Source organism: Mus caroli, unplaced genomic scaffold, assembly GCF_978045245.1.
Source record: "Mus caroli unplaced genomic scaffold, Mus_caroli_1 scaffold_7, whole genome shotgun sequence".
NCBI classification, from domain to species: domain Eukaryota; kingdom Metazoa; phylum Chordata; class Mammalia; order Rodentia; family Muridae; genus Mus; species Mus caroli.
This window is the reverse complement of record NW_028227262.1, coordinates 19,927,282-19,953,761: the sequence shown is the minus strand read 5'-3', so window position 1 is coordinate 19,953,761 and position 26,480 is coordinate 19,927,282. Positions and strand designations below refer to the sequence as shown.

The window sequence follows — 26,480 nt, the reverse complement described above, 5'->3', positions numbered from 1 at the left end:
TAACAGAAACCAAGACCACTCACCATCATCAGAACCCAGCACTCCTAATTTGCCCAGTCCAGGGCACCCCAACACACCCGAAAAGCTAAACCTGGATTTAAAAGCATATCTCATGATGATGGCAGAGGATATCAAGAAGAACCTTAATAACTCACTTAAAGAAATACAGGAGAACACTGCTAAACAGGTAGAAGACATTAAAGAGGAGGCACAATAATCCCTTAAAGAATTTCAGGAAAACACAACCAAACAGGTGATGGAATTGAATAAAACCATCCAAGACCTAAAAAGGGAAGTAGACACAATAAAGAAAACCCAAATGAGGCAATGCTGGAGATATAAACCCTAGGAAAGAAATCTGGAACCATAGATGTGAGAATACAAGAGATGGAAGAGAGAATCTCAGGTGCAGAAGATTCCATAGACAACATAGGCACAACAATCAAAGAAAATGGAAAATGCAAAAAGATCCTAACTCAAAACATCCAGGAAATCCAGGACACAATGAGAAGACCAAACCTACGGATAATAGGAGTAGTTGAGAATGAAGATTTTCAAATCAAAGGACCGGCAAATATCTTCAACAAAATTATAGAAGAAAACTTCCCAAACCTAAAGAAAGAGATGCCCATGTACATACAAGAAGCCTACAGAACTCCAAATAGACTGGACCAGAAAAGAAATTCCCCCCAACACATAATAATCAGAACATCAAATGCACTAAATAAAGATAGAATATTAAAAACAATAAGGGAAAAGGGTCAAGTAACATATAAAGGCAAGCCTATCAGAATTACACCAGATTTTTCACCAGAGACTATGAAAGCAAGAAGAGCATGGACAGATGTTATACAGACACTAAGAGAACACAAATGCCAACCCAGGATACTATACCCAGCCAAAATTTCAATAACCTTAGATGGAGAAACAAAAGTATTCCATGACAGAACCAAATTCACACATTATCTTTCCACGAATCCAGCCCTTCAAAGGATAACAACAGAAAAAAACCAATACAAGGACAGAAACCACATCCTAGAAAATGCAAGAAGGTAATCCCTCAACAAACTTAAAAGAAGACAGCCACAAGAAAAAAACGCCAACTTTAACAACAAAATAACAGGAAGCAACAATTACCTTTCCTTAATATCTCTTAATATGAATGGGCTCAAATCCCAAATAAAAAGACATAGACTAACAGACTGGCTACACAAACAGGACCCAACAATTTGCTGCTTACAGGCAACTCATCTCAGAAAAAGATAGACATTGCTTCATAATGAAAGGCTGGAAAACTATTTTCCAAGCAAATGGTATGTAGAAACAAGCTGGAGTAGCCATTCTAATATCTAATAAAATCGATTTCCAACCCAAAGTCGTCAAAAAAGACAAGGAGGGGCACTTCATACTCATCAAATGTAAAATCCTCCAAGATGAACTATCAATTCGGAATATCTATGCTCCAAATACAAGGGCAGTCACAATCATTAAAGAAACTTTAGTAAAGCTCAAAGCACACATTGCACCTCACACAATAATAGTGGGAGACTTCAACACACCACTTTCACCAATGGACAGATCATGGAAACAAAAACTAAATAGGGACACAGTGAAACTAACAGAAGTTATGAAACAAATGGATCTGACAGATATCTACAGAACATTTTATCATAAAACAAAAGGATATACCTTCTTCTCAGCACCTCATGGTACCTTCTCCAAAATTGACCACATAATTGGTCACAAAATGATCCTCAACATATACAAAAGTATTGACATTGTCCCATGCATCCTATCAGATCACCATGGACTAAGGCTGATCTTCAATAACAAAATTAATAATAGAAAGCCAACATTCACGTGGAAACTGAACAACACTCTTCTCAATGATACCTTGATCAAGGAAGTAATAAAGAAAGAAATTAAGGACAGCTACCTTATTAGGAAAGGGAAAAGCATAGGTTTTCACAGAACTCTGCAGAAGCATGATGGCTAATTTGTGTGACAAGCTGACTGGTGAGTTCTCTCAGTGCCCTGACTATAATGACAAGGAAGCTGAATTGGGTGTTTTCAACCCATCCTTGCTTGCCATTTTTCCAGTTTGGACAAGCAAAGCTGCCTTGCTTCAAGCTTTTTAACCTTATGATAAAAAGAACATCAGAGACTGTAATCTGACTTAGAAAGATTAGTCATATAAAAAGAGTTATAGTGATCCTTCTCTTTCCCTCATGTGACCAGTTATTCTAACTCAATCTTGGACTGGTCTAGTAATAATTCCAGTATTAGAGAATCCCAGGAAAGTTATCTAAATATTCTTAATTACCTAACAAAGTTAAATGGGAGCACAGCCTCCTCTCCCAGAAAGATTGCAGACTTCCTGCAATTCTCAAAGCCAGCTCCCCCACACCAGAAGCTCTAAGTCTAAGCTTGATCATTGCTAATTTGCAATTGAATGGAGTACCTGGACTTCCCCCAAAGAAGCTTTTGTACTGTTGCCTTTCACTGTCTCAACTTTGTTTTTCAAGAAGGTCAGTCAACGCCCTTCAGCCTGACTGCAACAGGCGTGCATTCCTGCCTCCAACAGCGCAGGTGGCAGTTATTAATCTTCATTCAAGAAGCATTCTAAGTACATATTGTGGCTTTTGTTCTGATCTGGAAATAAGGTTTGCTATGAGGGCCAGACAGTCTAAGATGGACACCCAGATTTTGGAATCATATCAATCTAGACAGAGGTACATGCCAAGAGGCCATGGTTTATTAATAACACACCACAGAGCCATGTAAAGAATTGGAGGCAAAGGTTAATGTCTTAGAAGTAGTAGTCTTAACAATAGGGCCGGACATAGCATATATTAATGCTAGAAAGTCAGAAATTTCAGATATTAGCAATAGTCACTTGAACACTTGGAACATTGATGAATTGGTTAGAGATTTAAAAGATAACCTAAGTGCATTGAAACCCCTGGATTGGGTTCAATATATATTCCTACTTGCTATTATTATTGGCATTATTTTATTAGTAAATCGTTGTTTCCACTCATCTTTAGAGCTCTCCTGAGATCTGTAGCTATGACAAGGTGGGACATTCAGGAACTTCAGCAGAAATATAAGAAAGAGAGAGGATGCTATGCACACTCCAGTGAAGTTTGCTTGGCAGGCCGAGAGGCCTGGGAGCACTCACGGGGCAGAGTTTCACGGAAACTCAGCTCCTGGAACTTTGGCGTTCCCATAACCCGTATATTCTTAGCCTATCCTGGAGTTAGTCTGGTGTATGGATCCACGTGCTCTCTTTTAGTATTATCTTATTATAAGTGCCTTTTATGATTGAATTCTGACATAGCTAAGCCTTCGCCAGTGTTCCAACGTCCTAGAAAGACCTTGTAGCTGACAAACTTGGAATTCAGTAGGAATTCAGTAAGGAAGTTACCTATTCAGTAACTAATTAAGCATTACAAAAGATGGAGCCAGCAGCACAGGGCTGGTCTGCAAAGTGTTTACTAAGGACAGTAGCCAGTCTTACCCAAACAAGGGTTTACCATGAGAAAAGTTAGGGAATCCCACTGACACAGGTTTCTTCACTAGGTCCAAAGTAATCAGGCAGAACTATAGAGCATAAATAAATTTTATGCCTTAGTCCAGCTTTTTTTTTTTTAATATTAATAACAGGGAGGAAATTGTAACCTCCCCCCTAACCTGAAACTGGCTAAACCAGACCTCGACTTTGCTGCCACTAAGGAGATTACCTAAGGTGGAGCCTGCCTCCCTAAATCACTCTATTGTTCAGCCATTGTCACTGCTACCTGCTGGGAGTCCGCCTAGCTATTCCAGAGACTACACCCTATCCTGCATGGGCTCCAAGGATGAATTGGCGGGAATGGGCCTCCCTGCCTCCTTTATAAAGCATGTCTGCAATTAAACATTTGAACCTTGAGCAGACTAGCATGATTATTTCTCGACCCGCCTAGGTTTCCTCTTTTCTTTCAGCTCCAGTTTGCCTCCTAGGCTTGAACCTGGACATGAGAGCTGCAGGCTGGCCCCAACAAAAAGACAAGTGCATCATGTTCAGCTTAGAGAACCAGTAGTTCACCAAGGTTGCTCAAGGTGTGGGTAATGGAAATGCTCTTGGGTCCATCCATTACAGAAAAGTCCTTGACACTAATGTGTATAATTTCTCACAAAACTGTGTTGAAAAATACAAAAATAACAAAATGTCATGAAATTATCCCCGCAGATTACGTCTGCCTCACTGCCCTTGGACCATCTGCTTTGACAATCTGACATGGTAGAGAGACTAGATGAATGTAAAATCCACAGGTTTGGAGCAAAAGCAGACCACATTCAACATGACCCTTGAAGCCTCACATTGTTTTAATTCATACATACATAGTTACAAGAGCAATGTTCCCTAATACCCTAATATTGTATGCAGGCTACCTTACATAAAAAGAACTTTTCAGATGTGATTTAAAGACATTGAAATGGAGAGGTATTTCTTAAACAACTAGATGGCCTGACCTAATCATAGGGTGCTTCAATAGAGAAGAGAGGTCAGTAGAGAAAAAACTTAGATGCTATACTATTGGCTTTTATGATGGAGGAAGGAACCCTTGCCATGGAAAGCAGGTGACCTCTAGAGACTGTTAGGTCAAGGAAGAGTTTGCCCTTAACTATCCAAAAGGAACATGGTCCTACTGTAAATTTTAGTCCAATGAGATCTTTTTTGAACCTCTGGCCTTCAAAACTGAATGATAGATCAATGCTGCTCTTGTTTAAAACTTTTATATATACATTTTTATTTATTTATTTTATTGTATATTAGTGTTTGCACGCATGCACGCACACACACACACACACACACACACACACACACACACACACACAGCATGTGCATACCTGGTGCCTGCAGAGGTTAAAACAGGGCACTGGATCCCCTGGGACTTGAGTTGAGTTAGGGAAGGTTATGGCTCACCATGGTGTGTTAGGAATCAAACCCAAGTCCTCTGCAAGAGCAGTCAGTGCTTTCTTTTAACTGCTGTGACATCTCTCCAGCTGTTCAGTGGGATTTTGATTTTACACTAACATAAAACTGGGATTCATTTGCTGTTCTCCTTTTCCTTTTTGAGACAGGATCTCTCCATGTAGCTGCTCTGGAACTTGCTTTGTAGACCAGGCTAGCCTCAAACTCACAGAGATATTTATTCTTCTGCCAATTGGTTACTGAGGTTAAAGAAGTATACCACTATACCCAGCCTATAAAACTTCTAGGATATGGCTTTGCCTATATCCTGGAATTTATCCAATAACTTCATCTAAATAATACAGGCCACAGGAGACACTAACCATGAAGTCTCTGGGTGCCAGGGGCTCACTGCCACTTTCCTTTATAACAGAAGTACATGTTCTGTTTGTCACAAGTCATGAGAACAGCAAAATTCAAATGTTCATTCAACTAATTGTGAATTCCAGTGAATATGAGAAGATTCTTTGAACAGCCGTCACCTGTAGATGGCAGCAGTGTCACCTACAACAGCAAGTGAAAACACTTTTATCTCCATGATGCATTATTGAAAGACTAGGATAGTAAGCATGTACTGAGCCTGGTGAGATATGTTCACAGGTAAGCCTATCAGTATTATAGTTGTCCATTGAGTTATTTTACACACCACAAAGCTCTGTGATAGCTGCTACAAAAGTTCCCAAGTTATTGGACTATAAATAGGGTAATCTATATTTTTGTGGTATATGTCTTAGAAGCCAGTTTGTACAGTTTGTACAGTTTGTTGTGGGAGGTGTGGCCTTGTTGGAGGAGGTGTGGTCTTATTGCTGGAGTTATGTCACTGCGGTTGGGTTCCTAAAATCCCACAGCATCCCCAGTTCACACTCAGTCTGTCTTGTGGTTGTTCTCTCAATATGTCACCCACTGTTCCAATAGGACACCTGCCTGTTTTCTGTCATGCTCCTCATCATGGTGGTCATTTACTCATTATCTGAAATTTAAGTAAATTTCCAGTAAATGGAGCTTTTATAAGTTGTCTTCATTATTGTGTCTCTTCACAGCAATACAAAAGTTAACTAAGATAGGAACTGTCCAGCATACTGCAGGCTATACATTGTGTCCCAGAATTCCAGTTTTTGAGCGCTCCCATGCTGGGGTGGGCTTAAATGATATGTATGTCTTTGAATCAATTCTGATCCTGTAGGAGGAACCTCCTATCTAAATTCCTATAAGTAGCACCAATGAAACTTATCTGTTTACCATGTTGGACTTTGATCCTATCTGTAATTTGGTCTGTCATGGGCTCCCTCTCTCAAGTGAGAAGATTTGTATGTTGTATATGCCCAGGAAAGTCTGCAACACAACAACCACACACAGTTAAATGAAATAAAGTCATTAGTTTCTCTGAATTTCTGTAAGAAAGTATTTTCTTGGTAACTGATAATCTATATAATCTAACATGGAATCCTACAGTGACTATCACAAAAACGTACCTTTCTTACATATATGGTTTAAACACTCCTGTGTTTGATACTCTGTGCTGTTCTCCGAGAATGCAGAAGTGGATCACACACAAAATCTTTCTCATTCGTTTGCTATAAATAAGATGGACTGCAAAGCAGAAAGACTTAAGTGCAATAGGAATAGAACATTGAGAAAAGTATTTTTCTGCATGAGATATGCTTGTATTAATCTAAGAATGATCAGGGTAAGCCCAGTGGTGGTGGTACATATCTATCAGCTCAGAACTAGGGAGACAGAGGCAGGTAGATCTCTGACTTAAAAACCAACCTGGTCTATAAAGGAAGGCAGGACTCAAGATAGCCAAGAATACACAGAGAAATCACGTGTCAAAAAAACCAAAGAACCAAAAAGACTATAATAAAAATACAGATTCAAAATAAACACAGTCTACTAAAAAAAAAAGAACTTCATTTTAAATTTTATTTTTAAATTTCATTTCAATATATTTGTGTGTGTGTCTGTGTGTATGCATGTAAATGTGTACAGTGGAAGCTTGAAGTTCAGAGACAACTTGCTGTGGATGGTTTTTATGTTTCCAACATGTGGATCTAGGTGTTGAACTCAGTCTTAGTAGTCGGTGCCTTTACCATCAGAATTATGTTCTTATCTCTGAACTAATACTTTAATAGAGAGCAAGACTATGTGTTGTTATGTAGCTTCCCCCAGCCTTGAAGCAGGCTGATTCAGACCTTGCTGCCACTGAGAATGAGACCACCTGGGGTAGAGCCTTCTGACTTAGATGGCTTTATTGTTCTGTCACCTGCAGCTGCTCTTCTCCAAGATGCCACTACCAACTGAGAGGCTGAACCTGTCTTCCTGAGATATTCCGGAGATAGCTAACAACCTGTGGAATTGGCAACCTAATGCTAACAGCTCTGACAGACTAGTGCTAACAACTTAGCAACAAAGCATCAAGAAGCCTGGTGTGGTAGGGGATGGGTTTTCCCTTTATAAGCACAGACTCTTAGTAAACTTTGGGCCATGATCAGAAATCTGTCTTGGTTTAATTACTTCTCTCACCTGATACAGTTCTTGACAGCGGACAAATGCCTATTTTCTTTTTCACTCCCATTTTCCACTGTCAACCCCTAGCTGATATCAGCACGCTGGGCCAATGCTGACTCAGTCTAGCCTGTATCTCTTTGTATCTACAGCACCAATTTTGAAAAGATGAAGTTTAAAGCCAGTGTGTTGCTCACTGTGCCAAATACATCTTCTTATTATTCTTTCTTGTAGAGCTCTACCAAGACAGTGTTCTCTCAGTTGATCTACTCATACTCAGGTCCCACCCGTACTAAGGTCCCTGTTCAGGCACCATCTGTAGACACCTGTGGCCACACGAACTGGGTTCCTGTGAGTGGGAGGCTGGAGCTGTATGGGAGAGTATCCCGTCCCGAGGGACTCAGTTATTCGTGGGTGCGAGGGGGACCGCAAATCTGGGAGAAAATGGGAGGAAGAGAAAAGGGATCTGGAGACCAAGTAGAGGGTCCTATCGAGGTCTCAGTTTATTAGGCTGAAACGCCGGGTTTTAAAGCATACATTGATGGGAATAGGGAGTTGTTGAGGGGGAATTAACAAAGAACAAAGCAGTGGGCATCTGCTGACATGAGGGCCGAAGTCAGGCTCCAGGTGGCGGGCACTCTGTGTCTTATCTCTGGAACATAGATTCTCCTTAACAGCCTTGGGAGTCAGGCCAGGCTCAGTGTGTAACTCATGTCTTTGGAAGTCATGGGAGTCAGAAAGAGATAAGGAAGAGGGGACTATAATTCAGCTTTTACAGCCTCAGGTGCCAGGAAGGGAACAGGGAGAAGGGAGTGATGACCGGTTCCTAGCACAAGGCCATTTGGCTTGTCAGGATGGGAGATTGTGAAGGGCTTGCTTTCTCACAGTATGGTCTCTAACAGGACAGAATGGTGAGAAGTAACAAGACCAAGACAGATTTCTGATCATGGCCCAAAGTTTACTAAGAGTTTGTGCTTATAAAGGGAAAGCCTGCCACGCCAGACTTCTTGATGCTTTGTTGCTAAATTGTCCCGTACAGCAGGACTCAGTTATTCCGTGGGTAGAGGAGGACTGAGGCCTGGAAGAGAAATAGGCAGAGAAAAGGGAGCGAGACCAAGCAAAGAGTTGTCAAGGTCTGTTTAATGGAGTCTAGGAGCCTGGTTATAAGCACACAATGAGAAACAAATAGGGAGGGGTCAAGAGGGTATAATAAAAGTACAGATTAAGGGATAGACATCTGGGGCGGATGCTGATTGCAGGCTTCAAACATCTTGCAGCTTATCTTGGAGTGCAGGTCCTATCTAAACAGTCCCAGGCTCCAAGTGGAGATATGAAGGAAGGGGTGACATAACTCCCATCAAAGGATCAGCCAGATCTTCAGGGTGAGAGTTGCTGAGGGTCTGGTTTCCCACATTTTGGTCTATTACACTAAGTTGTTAGCACAAGTCTGTCAAAGCTTTTAGCATTAGGTTGCCAAGTCCACAGGTTGTCTCAGGCTATCTCAGGAATATTGCCTTCTGGGGTTTACAGAGTGACTTTATTATTAAACAAAATTTAGAAAAAGGGGTAGTGGTAAATTTCAGTAGTACGGTGTTTGCCTAGCATGCATAAGAAGTTTTAATCCATATATAAAGTAAGAAGAAAGTTAACAGAGAAATTTCTTGTGAACTGTTATTTCGTCCTTTTTGGGACTCATCAGTACAGTATAGCACATGATCCAAAAATTTAAAATATTTTGTCCTTAAAATTTAACAATGTGTAAATGATTGCAAGATTAGGCATCAAAGGCTCTGAAGGGGTTTCAGTAATCAGCTATATCCTTATCTGAAAAGAACCTATTAAAGAATAAAATTCAGATGGCATAATCACGTATGGAGTTCTTAAAACTGTTAAATTTGGAAAATGACGTTTGTTTGTAACATATTCTTAGTCTGTTTCAATTTTTAAAAATCTGAGAAGTAAAGTGTAAAATTATTTGACAATGCTATTAAATCTTAGTTTAAAGCATTGCTTTTAATCCTGTCTCTATCTGCTTTCAGATTCGTCATTGAATTTTTTAAAAGAATGATGACTATATTGTCTATAATGTTTGGAGGCCACAAGCCAATTATTATATGTCCTGTGATTACAGAATAAACTTCCATGGGTTCAGTCACCCCACATTTTTAGTGCCCCTGAATTCATAGCAAGGACCAATGAAAAAAGTTCATACCTGATTACAAAATGTACCTCACTAATAAAGACTTGTTTATACTTTAGTTTTTACCTATCAGTACTTATACCCAAACACCTATTTGATTTAGAATCATCTATCCAAATTCTATGCAGTATATCTATGATCCTTTAAGCAAGTTTTCATCTTTGCTGTCAGTGTGATTATTGATGAATTTTGATACTAGTTTTGTTAGATATGATTAGAGGAGCAACTGTAGATAACAGGTCACAGAGCATCTGTTTCTCACGCATGCTTCGGCACATTCCCTATCCGGGATTTACAATTAGTGGGCACTGTAAGGTGTAGCTGTTGGGCTTGTTACAAATCCATTTTTTATGTATATACCCACTACTGTTGTAGATCCCCCTGTTACTCAAGTAGGCACATTCTCCTCCTCCTCGGGTGAGAACCCTAAAGCAAAGAAAAAACAATAATTACTGCACAGGCTAGCATTGCATTAAAACACCTGATCTAGTTTTACACCTAGCATCTTTTACATCCTCAGGGTTGACTTGAACACCACATCTTTGTCATTCATCTATGTTGAACCCTGGGATGTGTGTACAAAGGAATTGACTGGTGCTTGCTATTATGCTCAAACAAACTGCTGCTCAGGGTGACCTTACTGAGGGTGGTTTTCAGTTCTTGATGTATTTTACACATGTATAAAAGTGAGGGAAACCCCGCTTCTTAATAAATTTCTTGGAGGTCTTAATGATGGATGTGACTATATCTGCATTTTACCACTCCATTGAAATGGCTAGCTCTGCTCATACAAGAGCTGTCTCTGGGCTTTTTTGATGAGGAGGCATTAGAAAGTTTACCAATATCCCTGGAATATCAGCTTCAGTAAATAGGTACAGTGCAAACAGAGGACCAACAAGTCTTACCCATGCAGTTCTGCACTGGATTCCTGGGCTTTTTAACACTCCCCCACCCCCTGATATATAGTTCTGACACCAGTAAAGAAAAATTTTCAGTTGGTGATAAAACAGACAATATCTCCCCCGGATGCCATTATTATGGTATAGATTTTTGAGTGAAATTACTCTAAGTAAATGTGTTGAAAGATGGCCAACAAATGGGATGTAGCCAAAAAAACCTAAGTTTGTGATGTTGTGGTGTTTGCATATCTTACAGATACAATGCACACATTTCACAGCAAATAAACACAGTATAAGCGTAAGTTTTCTGAAAACATACAAGTTGTTATACTCAGTGTTGTCTGTCCATATCCAAGGGTGTTCTGTAGACTCTCTGTGTAGGCCAATCCAGTGGTCAGAATCCCCCTTGTATCTCTTCAGAAAATTCTGTCATAACACAGATAAAGGAAATACATGTGTCTCTCAGTTTCACATGACCCTTGAGTCTCCACCCTAGAGCCTCCTCTCAGGATGGCAGCATCTTATAACTGAGGCTCATCAACTTTGGAGCTATAATAACCCTTAGTTCTCAGTGTAAGCATTTTACACCCATAACCCAAAATACATTGATGATCACCTATCCCAATGTGACTTGGGAGGTCCTTGATTTACAATGTCCTTGCTATTTTTAATAGATGCCACATTCATTATGCAACAAGTGAATGCTTGTAGAAGAGCTTACATGACCACAAGGTATCTCAGAAAATTGTATGTGTGGCCTATAAGGTCTTACTATTCGTACTATATGAGAACGGATCTCTGCAATAGCTTAGGGCTCAAGCCAGAAGCAATAACATCAGGAAATATCACAAACTACTGTCTTCTGCATATACCCCATCTGCCTGAATGAGATTCTTCCTCATGCTTTAGCCCCAAGATCTCAATCTCAAAGCAGTAGTACATATTCAACAAAAAAACAACAAACCCATTACTGATCCCCTTTCTTACCAGTTCCTCCAAGCTGTCAAATAGAGCTAGATGGGCATCTAGTGCCATGCAGGAGGACTGGCTGAATGTCCAGTTTCCCATGTCTTCAGAAAAATAAAAGCATTTATTTCCAAATCCAATCCAGCCACTTGGGCATACAGCATAGCAAGGTTCACAGCTCTCCATGATTGGTTTTTTTCTTTCTCACTTAAATGGAGACAGTAATATAAAATGTAACAAAGAGACATTTCCATGTCTGATCCCTTTTTCTAGCCATCCAAACTTCAGTTGTGAGGTGTGTGCTTGGACTGTAGCTTACTTAACTGATCACTAGGAGGCCCTTCCTAGCATGAAGATCCCAATACAGAGCCTTCCAGTGGGGCTCTAAGGGAATATTTTCACTTTTCTTCTTTGTGTTTTGAGACAGAATCTAGCTATGTTTCACAGCCTGGCCTTGATCTCACTATGTGGGCTGAACTTGTCTGGAGATTGTAGTTGTAATCCTCCTGGCTGTTCTTCCTAAGTGCTAGGAACAAGACACCATAACCTGTGAGAAACTCATTTCTAGGCCATCAGCTCCTTAGGACTGTCCCTGATTCCTAGCATCCTACAGTGTGCTTTCCCATAATTCTCCTTCACATTCTCCTTTTCTCTAATAAAAGAAAGAAACTCCTTACTTGTCTGGATCTTAGTATAGATAAATGCCAGCATGCAAAACATGGCAGGGTCAAATAATTTTTGATACCAACATTTTGATCATAAGTTTCCTATTATTCTGACACGCACGCACACACACACACACACACACACTCTCTCCCTCTTTCTCTCTATATGTATGTATACATATATATGCATTATACATTTATATGTATATTTCCACATATATATGTGTACATATATATGTATATATATATATATATGTGTGTGTGTGTGCGTGTGCGTGTGCGTGTGTGTGTGTGTGTGTATGTGTGTGTAAACATATACTGGCTCTTGGTATAGAAACTCAGATTGGCTATCATCAAGAAGTTTGTCAACCATGTTGGGCAGTAGTGGCATATACCTTTAATCCCAGTAATCAGGAGGTAGAGGCAGAGGCAGAAAACTCAGAGGCAGAACTCAGCCTGTTCAGAAGCATATTAAGAAACAGGGACATTTATTTACTACTGGTGGAAGTACAAGCAGATATAGTCCACATGGAGGGTCCTCAGAAAACTTAAAAATAGACCTGCTGTGTGACCCAGCTATGATATTCCTGGGCATATATGAAGAGAACTCCACATCCTACCATAGAGATACTTGCACATCTGTGTTTATTGCTCCTCTATCTGCAAGGAAACAGAACTGACCCAGATGCTCACCAACTGATGGATAATGTAAATGTGTTACAGGCACAAACAAGAATGTGATTTAGCTGTAAATGAAATTTGTAGGAAGGGGGGTACCTAGAAAGTATAATATTAAGGAAGGTAATCCAAGGTCCAAGAAAATAAGCCCATTGTAAGCCTTCACATCCAGTCCCAGTCTATAGCAGACAGTGTAAGCAGCTGTGTGGGTGGGCATGGAATACCATGTGGAGAGGAGAAGAAAGAAGAGTGATATAAAGTGACAAGGAAAGACAGGATGCAAGTAATGGGATATAAGTTGTGAAAAGTTTAAAAACAGAATTATTCTTCTAGTTTCAACTCTGCCATAGTTTTTCTTTCTTTCTTTCTTTCTTTCTTTCTTTCTTTCTTTCTTTCTTTCTTTCTTTCTTTCTTTCTTTCTTTCTTTCTTCCTTCCTTCCTTCCTTCCTTCCTTCCTTCCTTCCTTCCTTCCTTCCTTTCTTTCTTTCTTTCTTTCTTTCTTTCTTATTTTTTTTTTCCTGTGGAAGACAAGTGCATAAAAATGTGACTGATAAGTCTAAACCATAAGCAAAGCTTCATGGCTTTACAATGGCTATTCTAAGTGTGTGGAAGTTAGTGAGATACCAAGGTTTGGGGACCCGGCAAGTGTATGAGTGGCTGTGTTGATGGGGCCGAGTGATGTGTTTGTTTACCTGTGAGTCTATTATAATAAAGTAATGTGTGTGTGTGTGTGCAATTGTGCTAGCATGTGTATGTATGTTGTTGCTGTTGTCATTGTTGTTGTTGTTGTTGTGGTGGTGGTGGTGGTGGTGGTGTGTGTGTGTGTGTGTGTAAAAAGCTCCGACTACAGCAATGTTTCAGAGGACATCTTAGAAAAATAACAGATATATTTCTTCTCTACCTTCTCCTTTTCCTTCAGGTAACATATCAGAATTGGTCAGTTGTTCTTTCAAATGTCTACTGAATTTCAAGAAACAAGTGATCTTTGAAGCAAAATATGAAATGGGGGAATGATACCCCAAATATTTTTACTGGGACTGTGTTATAGTTGTTTCCAGTTCTCATATTCAGCGCTAAGGGCTTTAGTGAAAGGGACAAATGTACAGGCAGTGAGGATGCTATCACTTCTTTTATATGACTCTTTTTAGGGTTACATAATAGTTTAGGTTACATTAAGACTTGTTGGCAAATGTTTAACCTGTTTAGACTTGTATATTAGTCATTGGTGCAGCTAAAGTTGATTACATAAACGATTCAGGCATTGGTGGTGCACATCGTTAATCCCAGCACTTGGGAGGCAGAGGTAGGCTGATTTCCAAGTTCAAAACCAGCTTGGTGTAAATAATGAGTTTCAGGGCAGCCAGGGATACACAGAGAAACCCTGTCTCCGAAAACCAGGATATCAAACAATATTATAAAACATTTTCTCCAGCTACGGCAGCAAAGTTATACAAGAGTTTGCCACATTATTCAAAAACATCCACAATTAATCCCTTAAGAATCATATTCTAAAATTTTCTAACTATGGGTCATGGGTTCTGTACCTTTCTCAACCATATGACTACTCACTGTCCTCACTTCCCTTTAGCTGCAGCTTTGGGTTCCTACTCCTTGAAGTTCCTACTTTGAGATTTTCTCTCCTTGTTATCTGCCCTGAACAGTTCCCTAAGGGGACCTATGCCCTCTGCATCTCTCTTTAGAGCTTGCTGAACGTCATCTTCCCAGGGATGCTGAGCCAAGACTCCTGTGTACACCATGGCTTGTGTGTTCCTTCACTGCATCTTCCTGATGGAACCTAAGTTCCCAGACAACAGGAACTTCCAGTGTGTTTTCTCTGGCACCCTTCCCACAATGCCTGAGTCACAGTGGTCAGTAAGTATAACTGACAATGTGGATATGGACAGAGTGTCACAGAATTTGGAGAATAAGTCACTTACCTGACAAAGCAACAGAAAGAGCAACTACAGCTACAGTAAGGACCATGATCACTCCATAGCAGCAGTAAAGTTTAACACAAGATGCAGCGGAGATGATTCTGAGACATTTTGCTTGGAGTTTTTTACCTGAAAATATAAATCTGAGAATGTCAATTTTGCAAACTTTTTATAGAAAAATATAAATTTATCCCAGAATCATGTGCATATTTGTCTTGTACTCCCCTAGTGCAAACCCCTTCACAGAAGTTTTCAGTCCATAAATGATATTTTTGGCTGACAGAACACTAGAGGAAAGGGAAACAGACTTTTTGTCATAGAATCATCAAGCTATTGAAGTAAGGGCCAACGAGAGAGCAAGAAACAGAAAGAGTGAAGATCAGGATGAAGAAGAAACACCAGCAAAGTTATCTATAGGTTCAGTTCCATGTGAATAGACCTGGTTAGGGCCGAGGAAACCATAATAACAGTAAAGAGAAAAAAAATCAATGTGCCAGGAGTGATGGCTTAGGAATATGGCTACTAATACAAGAAAGTCAGGAGTTCAAGGCCAATCTTGGTTAAATATTGAGTAAGGGGGCTGGAGAGATGGCTCAGTGTTTAAGAGCACTGACTGCTCTTTCCAGAGGTCCTGAGTTCAATTCCCAGCACCCACATGGTGGCTTGCAACCATCTGTAATGGACATATATAAAATAAATAAATCTTAAAAAAAAAAAAAAAAAAAAAAGCCGGGCGGTGGTGGCGCATGCCTTTAATCCCAGCCCTCGGGAGGCAGAGACAGGCAGATTTCTGAGTTCGAGGCCAGCCTGGTCTACAAAGTGAGTTCCAGGACAGCCAGGACTATACAGAGAAACCCTGTTTCGAAAAAAACCAAAAATAAAATAAAATAAAATAATAAAATAAAAAATAAAAAAATTGAGTAAGAGGTTGAGAGAACTATATTAGACCCTGTTCTATCTGTGAATGTAACTAACTAGATAATTCACTTGCTCACTCTAAAGGACTACCTAATGATATGTAATTCAATATATTATCAGAAGAAGAAAATTAAAACAACCATTTCATTAATATCAGCAAAAGCATGTTCAAAATTCAAGGTAAATACAAAATAACAACTCTGAGCACATTAAGAACTGAAGGAACTTCTTTAACTTGATAAAAGGTTTGTACTGGATAGGGTTATGCCAACTTGACACAAGCTAAAGTCATTTGAGAGTAGGGGACCTGAATTAATAGAACACCTCCAGAAGACTGGGTTGTAGGAAAGACAGTACTACATTTCCTTAATTAGTGATTGGTGTGGAAGAACCCAGTGCATTGTGGGTGATGTCATTCCTGGGATGGTTGTCCTGTCTTCTATAAGAAACCTTATTGGCAAACTGCTAGGAGCAAGTTAGTAAGCAGTACCCCTCAACAGCCTCTGTGACAGCTCCTAAATCCAGGTTCCTGCCCTGTGTGGATTCCTGGCCTGAATTCCTTCAGTGATGAACAGTGCTGTGTAAGTCCAATAAACACTCTCCTTCCCAAATGACTTTGGCCATGGTGTTTCCTCCACAATAGGATCCCTAACTAAGACTATGATACCCAAAAACTAAAATCAGTCAGCATGAATGCTGTTCTGTAGTGACCCAGAACAAGGCAAGGATGTCTGCTTATACCATTCTAGTGTGACTCCGGGGGTCCTGTCCAGGACAAAAGGGCAAGAAAAAGAAATCATAGTCAAGCATCATAAAAAGAGATAAAAGTTTTGATAGTCATACTACATGGCTATTTCTACATATACAGTTCTAAAGAGTCTATTACAGGGGCTCTAAAAGTCATGAATGAGTTTATAATGTTGCAGAAAAAATATATCAATGTACAGAATAGTTTTCATTTTATACACTAACTCTTCCTCCTCTTGTTTCTCTTTCTCTTATTTAAACCTCAAGTGTTTATTATGGAAAATTTGAAGCATATACAAAAAATGATATATTCTCAACTCAGGATAACTTCTATCACAGAACTATAGAGTGTGTATGTATATCTATGCAGGAAATAAAAATGTTCCAATTATGGGAAAATTTGTTTCAGTTGAAAAGCATTTACATTCTTTTTTATCTTGCTTTTTTGGTGAGTATGAACACTATTTTCCAGGAAACCCAATATTTTTTTTCAGTAAAACAAACAAGCAAACAAAAATTAATGTAATAGAAAGAGAAAAAATAGAAGGATGAAACAGTTTCCAAATGTAGAAGAAGGTTTTCTTTCTGAATACTGAAACAGAAATTCCAAAGAATTGTTCATTTTCTGTAATTTAGCACAAACCATACATGCCAGAAGATTTGCTGGTGGTGGTGGTGGTGGGGTCAACTTCGCTCTGCACCTCACCTTCCTCTTCCTTTTGAAGCAGCTATGCAAAGCTTCATCTAGTACCACAGGGAACTTCACAGTTGTACTCATTTAAAACTGTGCCGTTAGAGTTTCCTTCACTCTGGGACATAAGGAGCATCCTCTACATACAGCAACATCCTCTAATTCCTAGTAAGTGTCCTAGCAAGCTAAACACACACACACACACACACACCAAAAACAGGCTAAAGAAACAAATGAAAATCAATAGATGGCAAAAACCCAAACCCTCAAACCAACCAAACAACCAAAGATCAAAACCAAACAAATCCTATGGCTCAGGCTCTTGTAGTTAATCCATTATTCATTTCTCTTGCCCAGAAATACTTGAGTATTAAATAATCCAGTAGAGTAACTAATATAACAGATACCTCCAAGCACTTCCACTTTTAAGAGTCTTACCATGGCAGGCTAACAGGCAGGATACTTAGCTCCTCAGAGGGTCTCTGTTGAACCCCCCCTCTATCCCTTTAGTGTGATTCAAAGTGCATTAAAATACATACCCATTTCTCCCTCCTGGAGGCAGTCTGGGGCAGTGAGGTCTGTCTTCAGCATGCCCATGGAAGCCTCTTCAACCTTTGCAGCACTCATCTGTGAGCTGAGAGGACTTGCTGAGACTCAACTAAATTCAGAAGATTTGAAAGGAAACTGTGGAGAGGGAGAAGGAGCCTTTTATACACTGTATGTGCTTCCTAATAAGGACTTTACAAGCTCAGCTCAGACAGGTGATTCATTAATCACTCCTTCTCAGTCCCAAACACATCACCTGTCAGCACATAGTTTTCTGTGTGTTAGAGAAACAGAATCACAAGGTAGGGGATATTGACATGAAATTAAGTGGACTTTAAACACAATAAATGAAACTGATAAATGCCTGAGAATTAGAAAATATCCCTCACTCACACTGTTTCGTTAAGAAAAATATTACTTTGATGAAAGATGCTGTTATTAATTCTCCAATTAATTATTTATTATTATTTATTATTCTCCAATTAGTTATTTATTTTGAAACAGGGTCTCACTTGTAGTTCTGGCTAGCACCAGTCTCACCTTGTAGATCAGGATGGAGTCAGATTCTTGGAGAACAACTTGCCTCTGCTCATAAGAGCTAGCATTAAAAATGCAAGTCACCACACCCATGTATTTTAATTTTGGAACATTTTTACTCACAGAATCTCTAGATTTGGCCATCCTCGAAATTGTCAGTAATTATGATATTGGTTAGAAGAACAAGGGCAATGCTGAAATGCAGATGAAGGGGAACACACAGCTACAGAGCTTTGACCTGTCCTGAGACTTGTCCCAGGAATAGCAGCTCCATCCTTGGTGGGCACGCCACAAAGAGCATAGGAACAGCTATATCCGAGAGAGATATTCTTGCATTATGATTCACAATAAGTAAATTGGAAATTTACAACAATTTACAAGTCATGTTAGTGATGGACTAGAGTGTATCAAAGAACTAAGTACAACAGATAAGAGAAGAATAAACATACAGTGCATGATGTAAAGTGTAATATATGCAGTGTAATGGAAAAGTGTATTGTGTTATGGTTCCCTGATAGAATGGGCAATGATAATAGAGAGCAAAGTCCAGGTATATCCACAATGTAATGATTAGACATGCACACTTTGCTCTGTTTTTGTTTTTTTCTTTTTACAATGGTGGCAGTTGAAACTGCTCAGTTTTATTTCAGCTTGCATTTTGATGCACAAGTATTTGTGAGTTAAATATGCACATAGCGAAAAACATAGAAAGTAGTGTCAGTATATGTTCCTGTGCTAAGAAATGTCAAATTTTAAAGAGAGAACTCAGTTCACAGAGCAGAATCTAACTGACCAGGAACTATGATACAAATATGCTGGCTGCAGACAGACAATGGGAATAGTTTGACAGCTTATTACCATTGAATTACTAGTTCTGGTTATTTTTTAAAAAGAGAGCAGAAATAAATTCCTATAGAGATCACTAAGCACTGGTCTCAAAAGAACAGTATACAAATATTCAGGAGTGATAATGTACACCTAATGGAGTAAGTATTTTTAATTATGTAGTAAGACTTTGACATAGCTTTTAATGTTAAATAAAATAAAACCATGCTATGTTGGGAGCTATTAAGGCAACGCTATTGTCCTGATCTCTGAATTGGGCCTCTCCCCCCGAGAAGAAAAGAGGGTCAAAAGCAGGCCACCGGACGCACCGCTCCGAGAAAAACCACAGATTGGTCCAGCCCTAAGTCAGTGCCAGATGTCCTGACCTCAAGATGTACCCTGATACCGCCAAGTTCCTGCTTCCCCGTGTAGTCGCCAAAAGAAAAATTTCCGCTGCCCCATCCCGCCTGCTGAGAAGTACTTCCTCTCTTTCAGCTGCCCCATCCCTCCTGCTGAGGTGCATTTCCTCTGCCCCATTCCTCCTGCTGAAAGGCACTTCCCCTTTTGCTTGTACATTTAAATCTTGGGCCTGGCTAATATATTCGGGGCTTTGATGCAATCCAGAACGGTTCCATGTCGTTATTCGCACAAGGCCCTGTCTCTCTCTACCCCCCCCCCCCCCAATTTGGTTTTTAGGAGAAGGTCCCCTTGAGACCCTCGAATAACTGGACCTGCTGGACGGGTCAATGCTATAGTAAATATGTTCATTTACAAGTACACAGAAAGGCATGTACAAAATGGTCACGCTACCATTATTTCTAATAATCAATCCAGAAGCCTAGATGTTCATTTTAGCATCTGTTAGAAACACACTAGTTTGTATTTTTCTACTCTGCATACTAGACGTCACTGCACAAGAATCCATTTGTGGTAGACAACAGCCTGGATGACATCAAAATCGCAATGAGATGTGAGCTGCTGTGAAATATCATGGTAAACATCTTCACTTTTATGAAGTACAAAACCATGTATTTAAATATATCTTAAGTATAAAGATGTGCATAAAAAAGTAGAGCCAAGAGAATCGGTAGATGTTATGAAAACAATGGGTTGCTTAAGTAAACATGTCACCCCAAGAACACTGGAGAACTTGTTCAGAAATAATGTGATTCAAGCTAACTCAAAATGGATTTTTTTTCTTCCAACCCAAAGTACCAGTGTTTCTTGGGGTTGCAGCTTTACCAAGTGTCCACCTACCCAATATGGCAAAGCCCAAAGATGCATGAATGTCAGCTCCTCTAGCTCTCAATTGACTTAAAATCATTAAATTTTCAGTTTATTCAGCCTGGGTGGTGTCTGCCTCCTCTGACAACCTTTGGTCAGCTCTATACATAAACACCATTTAGATAAGGTTTTGACCCCTACTGTACCTGGTTATCTCCTCCTATTTCAGCCTAATGGTTGATACAAGCTGTAAAGGTTGAAATGTCAGATCATAAGCCCATAAGATGATTATAGAAAGGTGAACAAGGAAAGAGACCATCGATTAAGGAGCAAGATGGCAATTTTCTGAGTCACGTATGCTTGCACCTGAGGCCCCTTATATATTAAAATCTCTTTGAAACAAAGTATTATAAAGACTGGCTTACCTGCTGCTAACTAGAAGCTTCAGCACATGTTTGCTGTTATTGCTGACTTCCTTCCCCAGTCCTGACCATTGACCAGCATTTCCACTTTCCTGGACCCTGAGAAGAATTTTCTAATTTCAGCTGAGAAGTAGTTACAAAAGAGTGTATGTCATCTCTTATCATCAACAAAAGGCTGGACTGTCAGATCCAAAGAAAACCACCCAGGTTCTACAGGACCACCTTGGATAGCAAAGTGCAGGCTGCTTTGGAGCAGTTTGGATTACTGGTCCAAACCGGGGGCTCAAACTGGTGGGCAATATTGGAGACCTGAGGAAATTCCATCAGAAGCATGTTTGTATAATTTTGCCAATTCTTTCCTGAAAGAACCTGAAGAAATAGGGAATGATAATTATTACGAGGAGTATGAAAATCAGTCTGCCAAGATATGTAAGAGGCAGGAGCCCAAGAGAGACCAAAAGTTCTGCAAAAGAGTTGGCCCCTGGTGTTTTTAAGGTTTTGCCATCTCATGAGTGTATTTAAATAGTCTGTTCACTTGGCTGGACTGATTTGCATCAACTTTTCAGGTTCAGGGTCTACTGGTTCTGCAAGATCACCTGGGGGTGTTGTTTTGAAAGCAGTTTTAGCGCAGTTTGCTGGCCCCAGTTGATTTTTGTATGCTGTGGGTCAGCTGAGTGGAAATCTGCTGGGTCTGATATAGACTAGGGACAGAAGGGAAAGTTACGGAGCTTATTGGAAAATCTTTATCTCAGGTGTACACTTGAAACTTCCAGGCCTGTCGTTCTGGTACCTGGTTGTGCGCATGAAAGGAGTCCCAATATCAGGGGAAGGACATAGCCCACACTCAGGGATAGGTAGTAGGAGGGAAATCTTAAGCTGTTGATCAACAGGAGTCCTTATTTAAAGTTCACTTTGATCTGTGACAAATGGATTCAAATCAGGTCTTCCTAAAGCTTACATGATAGTTCTTTTTTTTTTTTTTTAAGTTTACAAAAAAGAGTAAAAAAAAATTAGATATATTAGCAAGATCGTTGTAATCTGCACTGAAATCTTCACTGTAGAAAAAACAGCTAATAACTTTCTGTAAACAATTGGAATAGACTCACACCTCAGAGCCATGGTGAAAGCTGGGGGACACAAAAGGATAATTCAAGCTTAAAAGCATAAATAAATATGAATATTTACTGATCTTTACTTATCTCTTTGTTTTTATCTCTCTATCAATTATCTACCTAAAATATATTTTATATGTAAATATCAACATATATCATCTATATCTATTGTCATCTATCTAATGTCAATATCATCTATCTATCTATCTATCTATTCATCTATCCATCTATCTATCGACCTATATCTAATTAGAAAACAACCAAAGGAAAAATTTTAAAACTTGATTCTGTGATTATGATAATAGTAGCTAGTATATAACCAGGGATATATTAGTAACTTATTAGAACTTCATTAAAATGTTTAAACTCTGAACCTTTGGAATCTTAAAATCATGTATTGCCTTTAAATCTTGTTCTACACAAACCTTAAGTCATGTCCTCAGACCTTTATCATTTGCATTTGGACACCTCAAATAACTTCCTTAGACCTTCACAACCTACACAACTTTCACATACCTTAAATCACTTTCTTAGACCCTCACAACTTAAATGAATTTAAGCCATTTTAAAATCCATTTTTTAAAATTATGAGACATAGGTGGCTGGATACTGAGAGTAGTCATTGAAAACTATGTTATTTTAAATGAAGGAATGATAAATAGTAAAATTTTAGTGTTAGTAGCATGCTAGCTTGAGTTTGTTTTTTATATGGAAACCTGTTTCTTTTTTCAATGTTTTCTTCTTATTGCATTGTCTTCATTTTTTTTATGTTTTTATTTTTATTAAACTAATGCAATTTACTTCAAAATTTACAACTTAGTATTGACATTTTTTAAGTCATCAAAATAATGTATAGTAGTTAAATGCCTCTTAAATGTACATGATATCTTATGAAGCTAAAAGTAATATGTACTCAACCAATTTTTAAAGTCTGTTTGGAACATTAAACATGATAAAACTAGAAGAAAATCTCTCATGAAGTCCTCTATGAAAGGAAGTTGTGACAAGTTCCTGATTAGACAGAAACTGTCCCATCTCCAAGGGAGAATACTCAGTGTAACTGTGGCCTCATAGGATGAACTGGGTAGGATTCCCTCTGTTTCTGTTTTGTGGAATACTTTGAAGAGTATTGGTATTAGGTCTTCTTTGAAGGTCTGATAGAATTCTGCACTAAATTCTGGACTTTTTTTTGGTTGGGAGACTTTTAATGATTGCTTCTATTTCTTTAAGGGTTATAGGACTGCTTAGATGGTTTTTCTGATCCTGATTTAACTTTGGTACCTGGTATCGGTCTAGAAAATTGTCCATTTCATCCAGATTTTCCAATTTTGTTGAGTTCAGGCTTTTGTAGTGTGATCTGATGATTTTTTTTTAATTTCCCTAGTTTCTGTTGTTATATCTTCCTTTAATTTTGATTAAAAATCATGTTTTAGACTGCCAGAACTTTCTTACCTTTAACATCCTCAGAGCATTATACATCATAGAACACTTCCTTAGAGTCTTAGAACTAGCATAGATTTTAAACTTTTTTCTTAAATCTAATCATTTATCAGAGGCACATATAACCATTACTGAGAGCAGTCACTGCAAAGCAAGTTCTCTTAAATAAACTGTAAAAATTTACAGTTGGAGCCTTTTTATATGTTAATATGAAGCCTGTTAGTAAGGCAAGCCTGTCTGCTTTTGCTTAACAAGAGACCTAGTAGATCTAGAAAGTAAAAACAAAACAAAACAAAAAATCCAAAAAACCAATGGCTTTATTTTTCAATAAGAAATGAACTAATGTATTTTCCATATGAAATGGACATATGTAAACAAGGACTGCAGTCTTGGCAGAAGAAGCAGGTTGTCTGCTGCTGCCAGGCTGACAAATCTATGGCTTGCTTAGCCATCAATGCTGTCAGAGATCTGATAAAGACAAATTATAGAGATATAATCCAAATGGCCTATGTATCAGTTAAAATAACATAGGCTTACTGATCACCTGGATGGCTACCCCATCAGGTTCCTGTGCTGTTGATGGCCTCATTGGGGGTATAAGTACCAGGGCGGCATCAGTCTTTAGCTGCAGGCCTAGGATATCTGAGATATCCTTGGATATCTGTTTGTCCATAGTTTGGACCAGGTCCTAGCAGTGGGTGAGGCATTGGGGTAGTCCTTCACATTGATTAGCATCACCACTGTCCCAACCCATGGGACAGTCGAACAGGGACTTAAGGGTCACCTGGAAGAGAATGGGGAAACAAGAAACACAAGGAATGGACAGCAAGACAAGAGATCCTGTTCAAGCTGACAAATTTTTATTTTTCTCACACAGGTTATATACTCATAGGAGCAGGAAGGAGGATGGAGGGGAGTTGTTTTGTATCTGGGTAATGCACTTGTTCCCAGGAATAGGATATTGATTGGGTAAACAGTTCAGCAGGAAGATCAGAACAGAATGGGTTATTAGGCACTTATCCACAAGATTTATAGCTATTTGTTCCCCGCTGACTTCAGGATCTAAGTCTATTTGTTCTCATCTGGGCTAGTATTTTCCTACAGAGGCCAAGACTTTATGCCAGCAAACACCTAAGGCAGTAAATGTTAAAACAAGGTTGCTCCAACACACCACAATCCAGGTGGAGTCCTTTGTTGCTTTATACATTATCTTCTCAAAGACCTTGGGGGTCATTACTAGTATCTGAGAGTCTCTGCCATAGTAATTTCAAAATCTTATAAGTCATATTTAATATTCAATAGATGTCTGACATGTTTGAGGGCTAGTATCTATAAAGCACATCTGAGTTAATCAATCTTTGTGTTTTTTGTTTTGTTTTGTTTTTGGTTATTTGCTTTGGTTATTTGTTATATACCTTGAAAAGGAGGCTAACTAAGGCTTATTCCTGTGCAATTTTTAGAAGAAAAAAAGCAAGTTTTAACAGTGTAAACACTGTAATAATGCCTCTAAAATCAATCCCAAGTGAATAATTTTGATGTTACAAAGTTTGACTGCCAGCAGGATGTTCTTCTATATAAATGCACAGAGATGTAATTTTAACAGGTCACTAAACAAGCATTGTCTTAAATCCTGTCTTTTATAAACCTGTTCTTTTTGTTTTTGTTTTTGAAGACAAGATAGGAAGTATATACAAATATCTTCACAATTTAAAAGCATCTTTGGAGATCTGCATCATTGGTCAGCTCATGCCATGGGTTGTTGCCCAGCATGGCTTTAAACCTGAGTTCCTTGTTTGAAAGCTAACTTTTTATTACAAATGTTATAGAATTTTAACCATACTCAATAACGTATAAGCCAATAATCTGTAGCCAAAACATATGGAACACAGTAAATTGATACTTTAAAGACCAGTCAGAAACAAACATGTAGTGGTGGTGCCAGCCTCCTAGCCAAGGGTGCAGTGCTCCAAGGTCAGCACCAGAATATCAGTTGTTGTTGTCTACATTCACCTGATTTTTTTTCTGTAAATCCTTGAAATGAATTAGAACTAAGTCAAGGGCTGAACGATGACATTTAGCTTGTTTCTCTGAATATAAATCAGAGCAACAATCAAGAAAATAAGCAAAACTACACACACACACTGACAGACACAGACACACACACACACTTGCAGACACAAACATACAACACTACTGATGGATCTGGGCTGCAGAACACACTCAGGACCTGAACTGTGACCCCAAGCTCAAGCAAGAATATCACAGAATTATTTAAGCTTGCACAAACATCTGTGCCAAGTCATTACATTTTCCCACCACTCAGGATTTACAAATAAGGGCCTTCCTTATTTGATTGATCTACATTAACTCATACAGAATGCAGGTTTTGCAGTCCAACAAATCAAATCCATTTGTTCTTTTGTAGTTATGACCAGTCAAAATGTTTTCAGGGAGCAAAGGATGAGTAATGGGTGTTGTTCTTAGAAGCAGTCATTTTGTTCTGGAAAAGAAGATGAATAACAGAAGCTGTTCAGATGTTGGACAGTCCTTAGCTCCTCTATGTCCTGGGACCTTGAAAATAAAATGTCATCACTGAGGACAAGTTTCTTTAGCTTGTTCCCCAAACTACCAACTTTTTTTGTTATATTTAAACTGATGTTTTGTTATAAGTATTACATATTTTTAAGCCATAGCCGTTATAAATCCTGAGATAAGAGAGTCAAAAGAGATTTCTGAGAGCAGAGAGTAGAGAAGATTTAGAAATTAGAGCATTTTGAGAGTGGGGAGCAGAGAAAACTTAGAGATAAGTGATTTGGGGATCATTTACTTGTGTTGTTGCAATTTGTGAGAATTTGGAAATGGAATGTGACATCATGGGCCATTGTACTGCAAATGGTCAAGTCATTTGCAGTAAGATGGCAAGGCTTTAATTAAATCTCTGAATCTGAGGAGGGAAAGCAATTAGAGAAAACAGGTGGGGAGTATTCTAAATGGTAAGAGGCAGCTGGGCTGTAGAGTATGTAGGAGAGAAAAGCAGAATAAAGAAGAGGTGGGAGAGGCTTTGAGAATCCCTTTACATGTGGTTCATGCCTAATAGAGTGAATGAAGCTGCCTGGTGGATTGGTGTGATCTTAGCAGTAGTAATACTCTCCAG

The 26,480-nt window shown here is 39.0% G+C and overlaps 1 protein-coding gene across 2 annotated transcripts; it reads right to left on the bottom strand.

Moving 5' to 3' along the window:
* Nucleotides 1-10,003: 10,003 nt before the first annotated feature.
* Nucleotides 10,004-17,847, bottom strand: LOC110296380 (C-type lectin domain family 2 member E). Of its 2 annotated transcripts, XM_021165052.1 has the most exons (6): nt 17,760-17,847; nt 14,868-14,993; nt 14,496-14,498; nt 11,609-11,790; nt 10,941-11,047; nt 10,004-10,148 (listed from the first exon to the last, which is right to left on the bottom strand). In XM_021165052.1, exons 1-6 carry the CDS (start codon nt 17,845-17,847, stop codon nt 10,004-10,006), a joined length of 651 nt encoding a protein of 216 aa, XP_021020711.1. The 2 variants fall into 2 exon arrangements, with proteins under 2 accessions (XP_021020711.1, XP_021020710.1); XM_021165051.1 differs by lacking the exon at nt 14,496-14,498.
* Nucleotides 17,848-26,480: the final 8,633 nt, after the last annotated feature.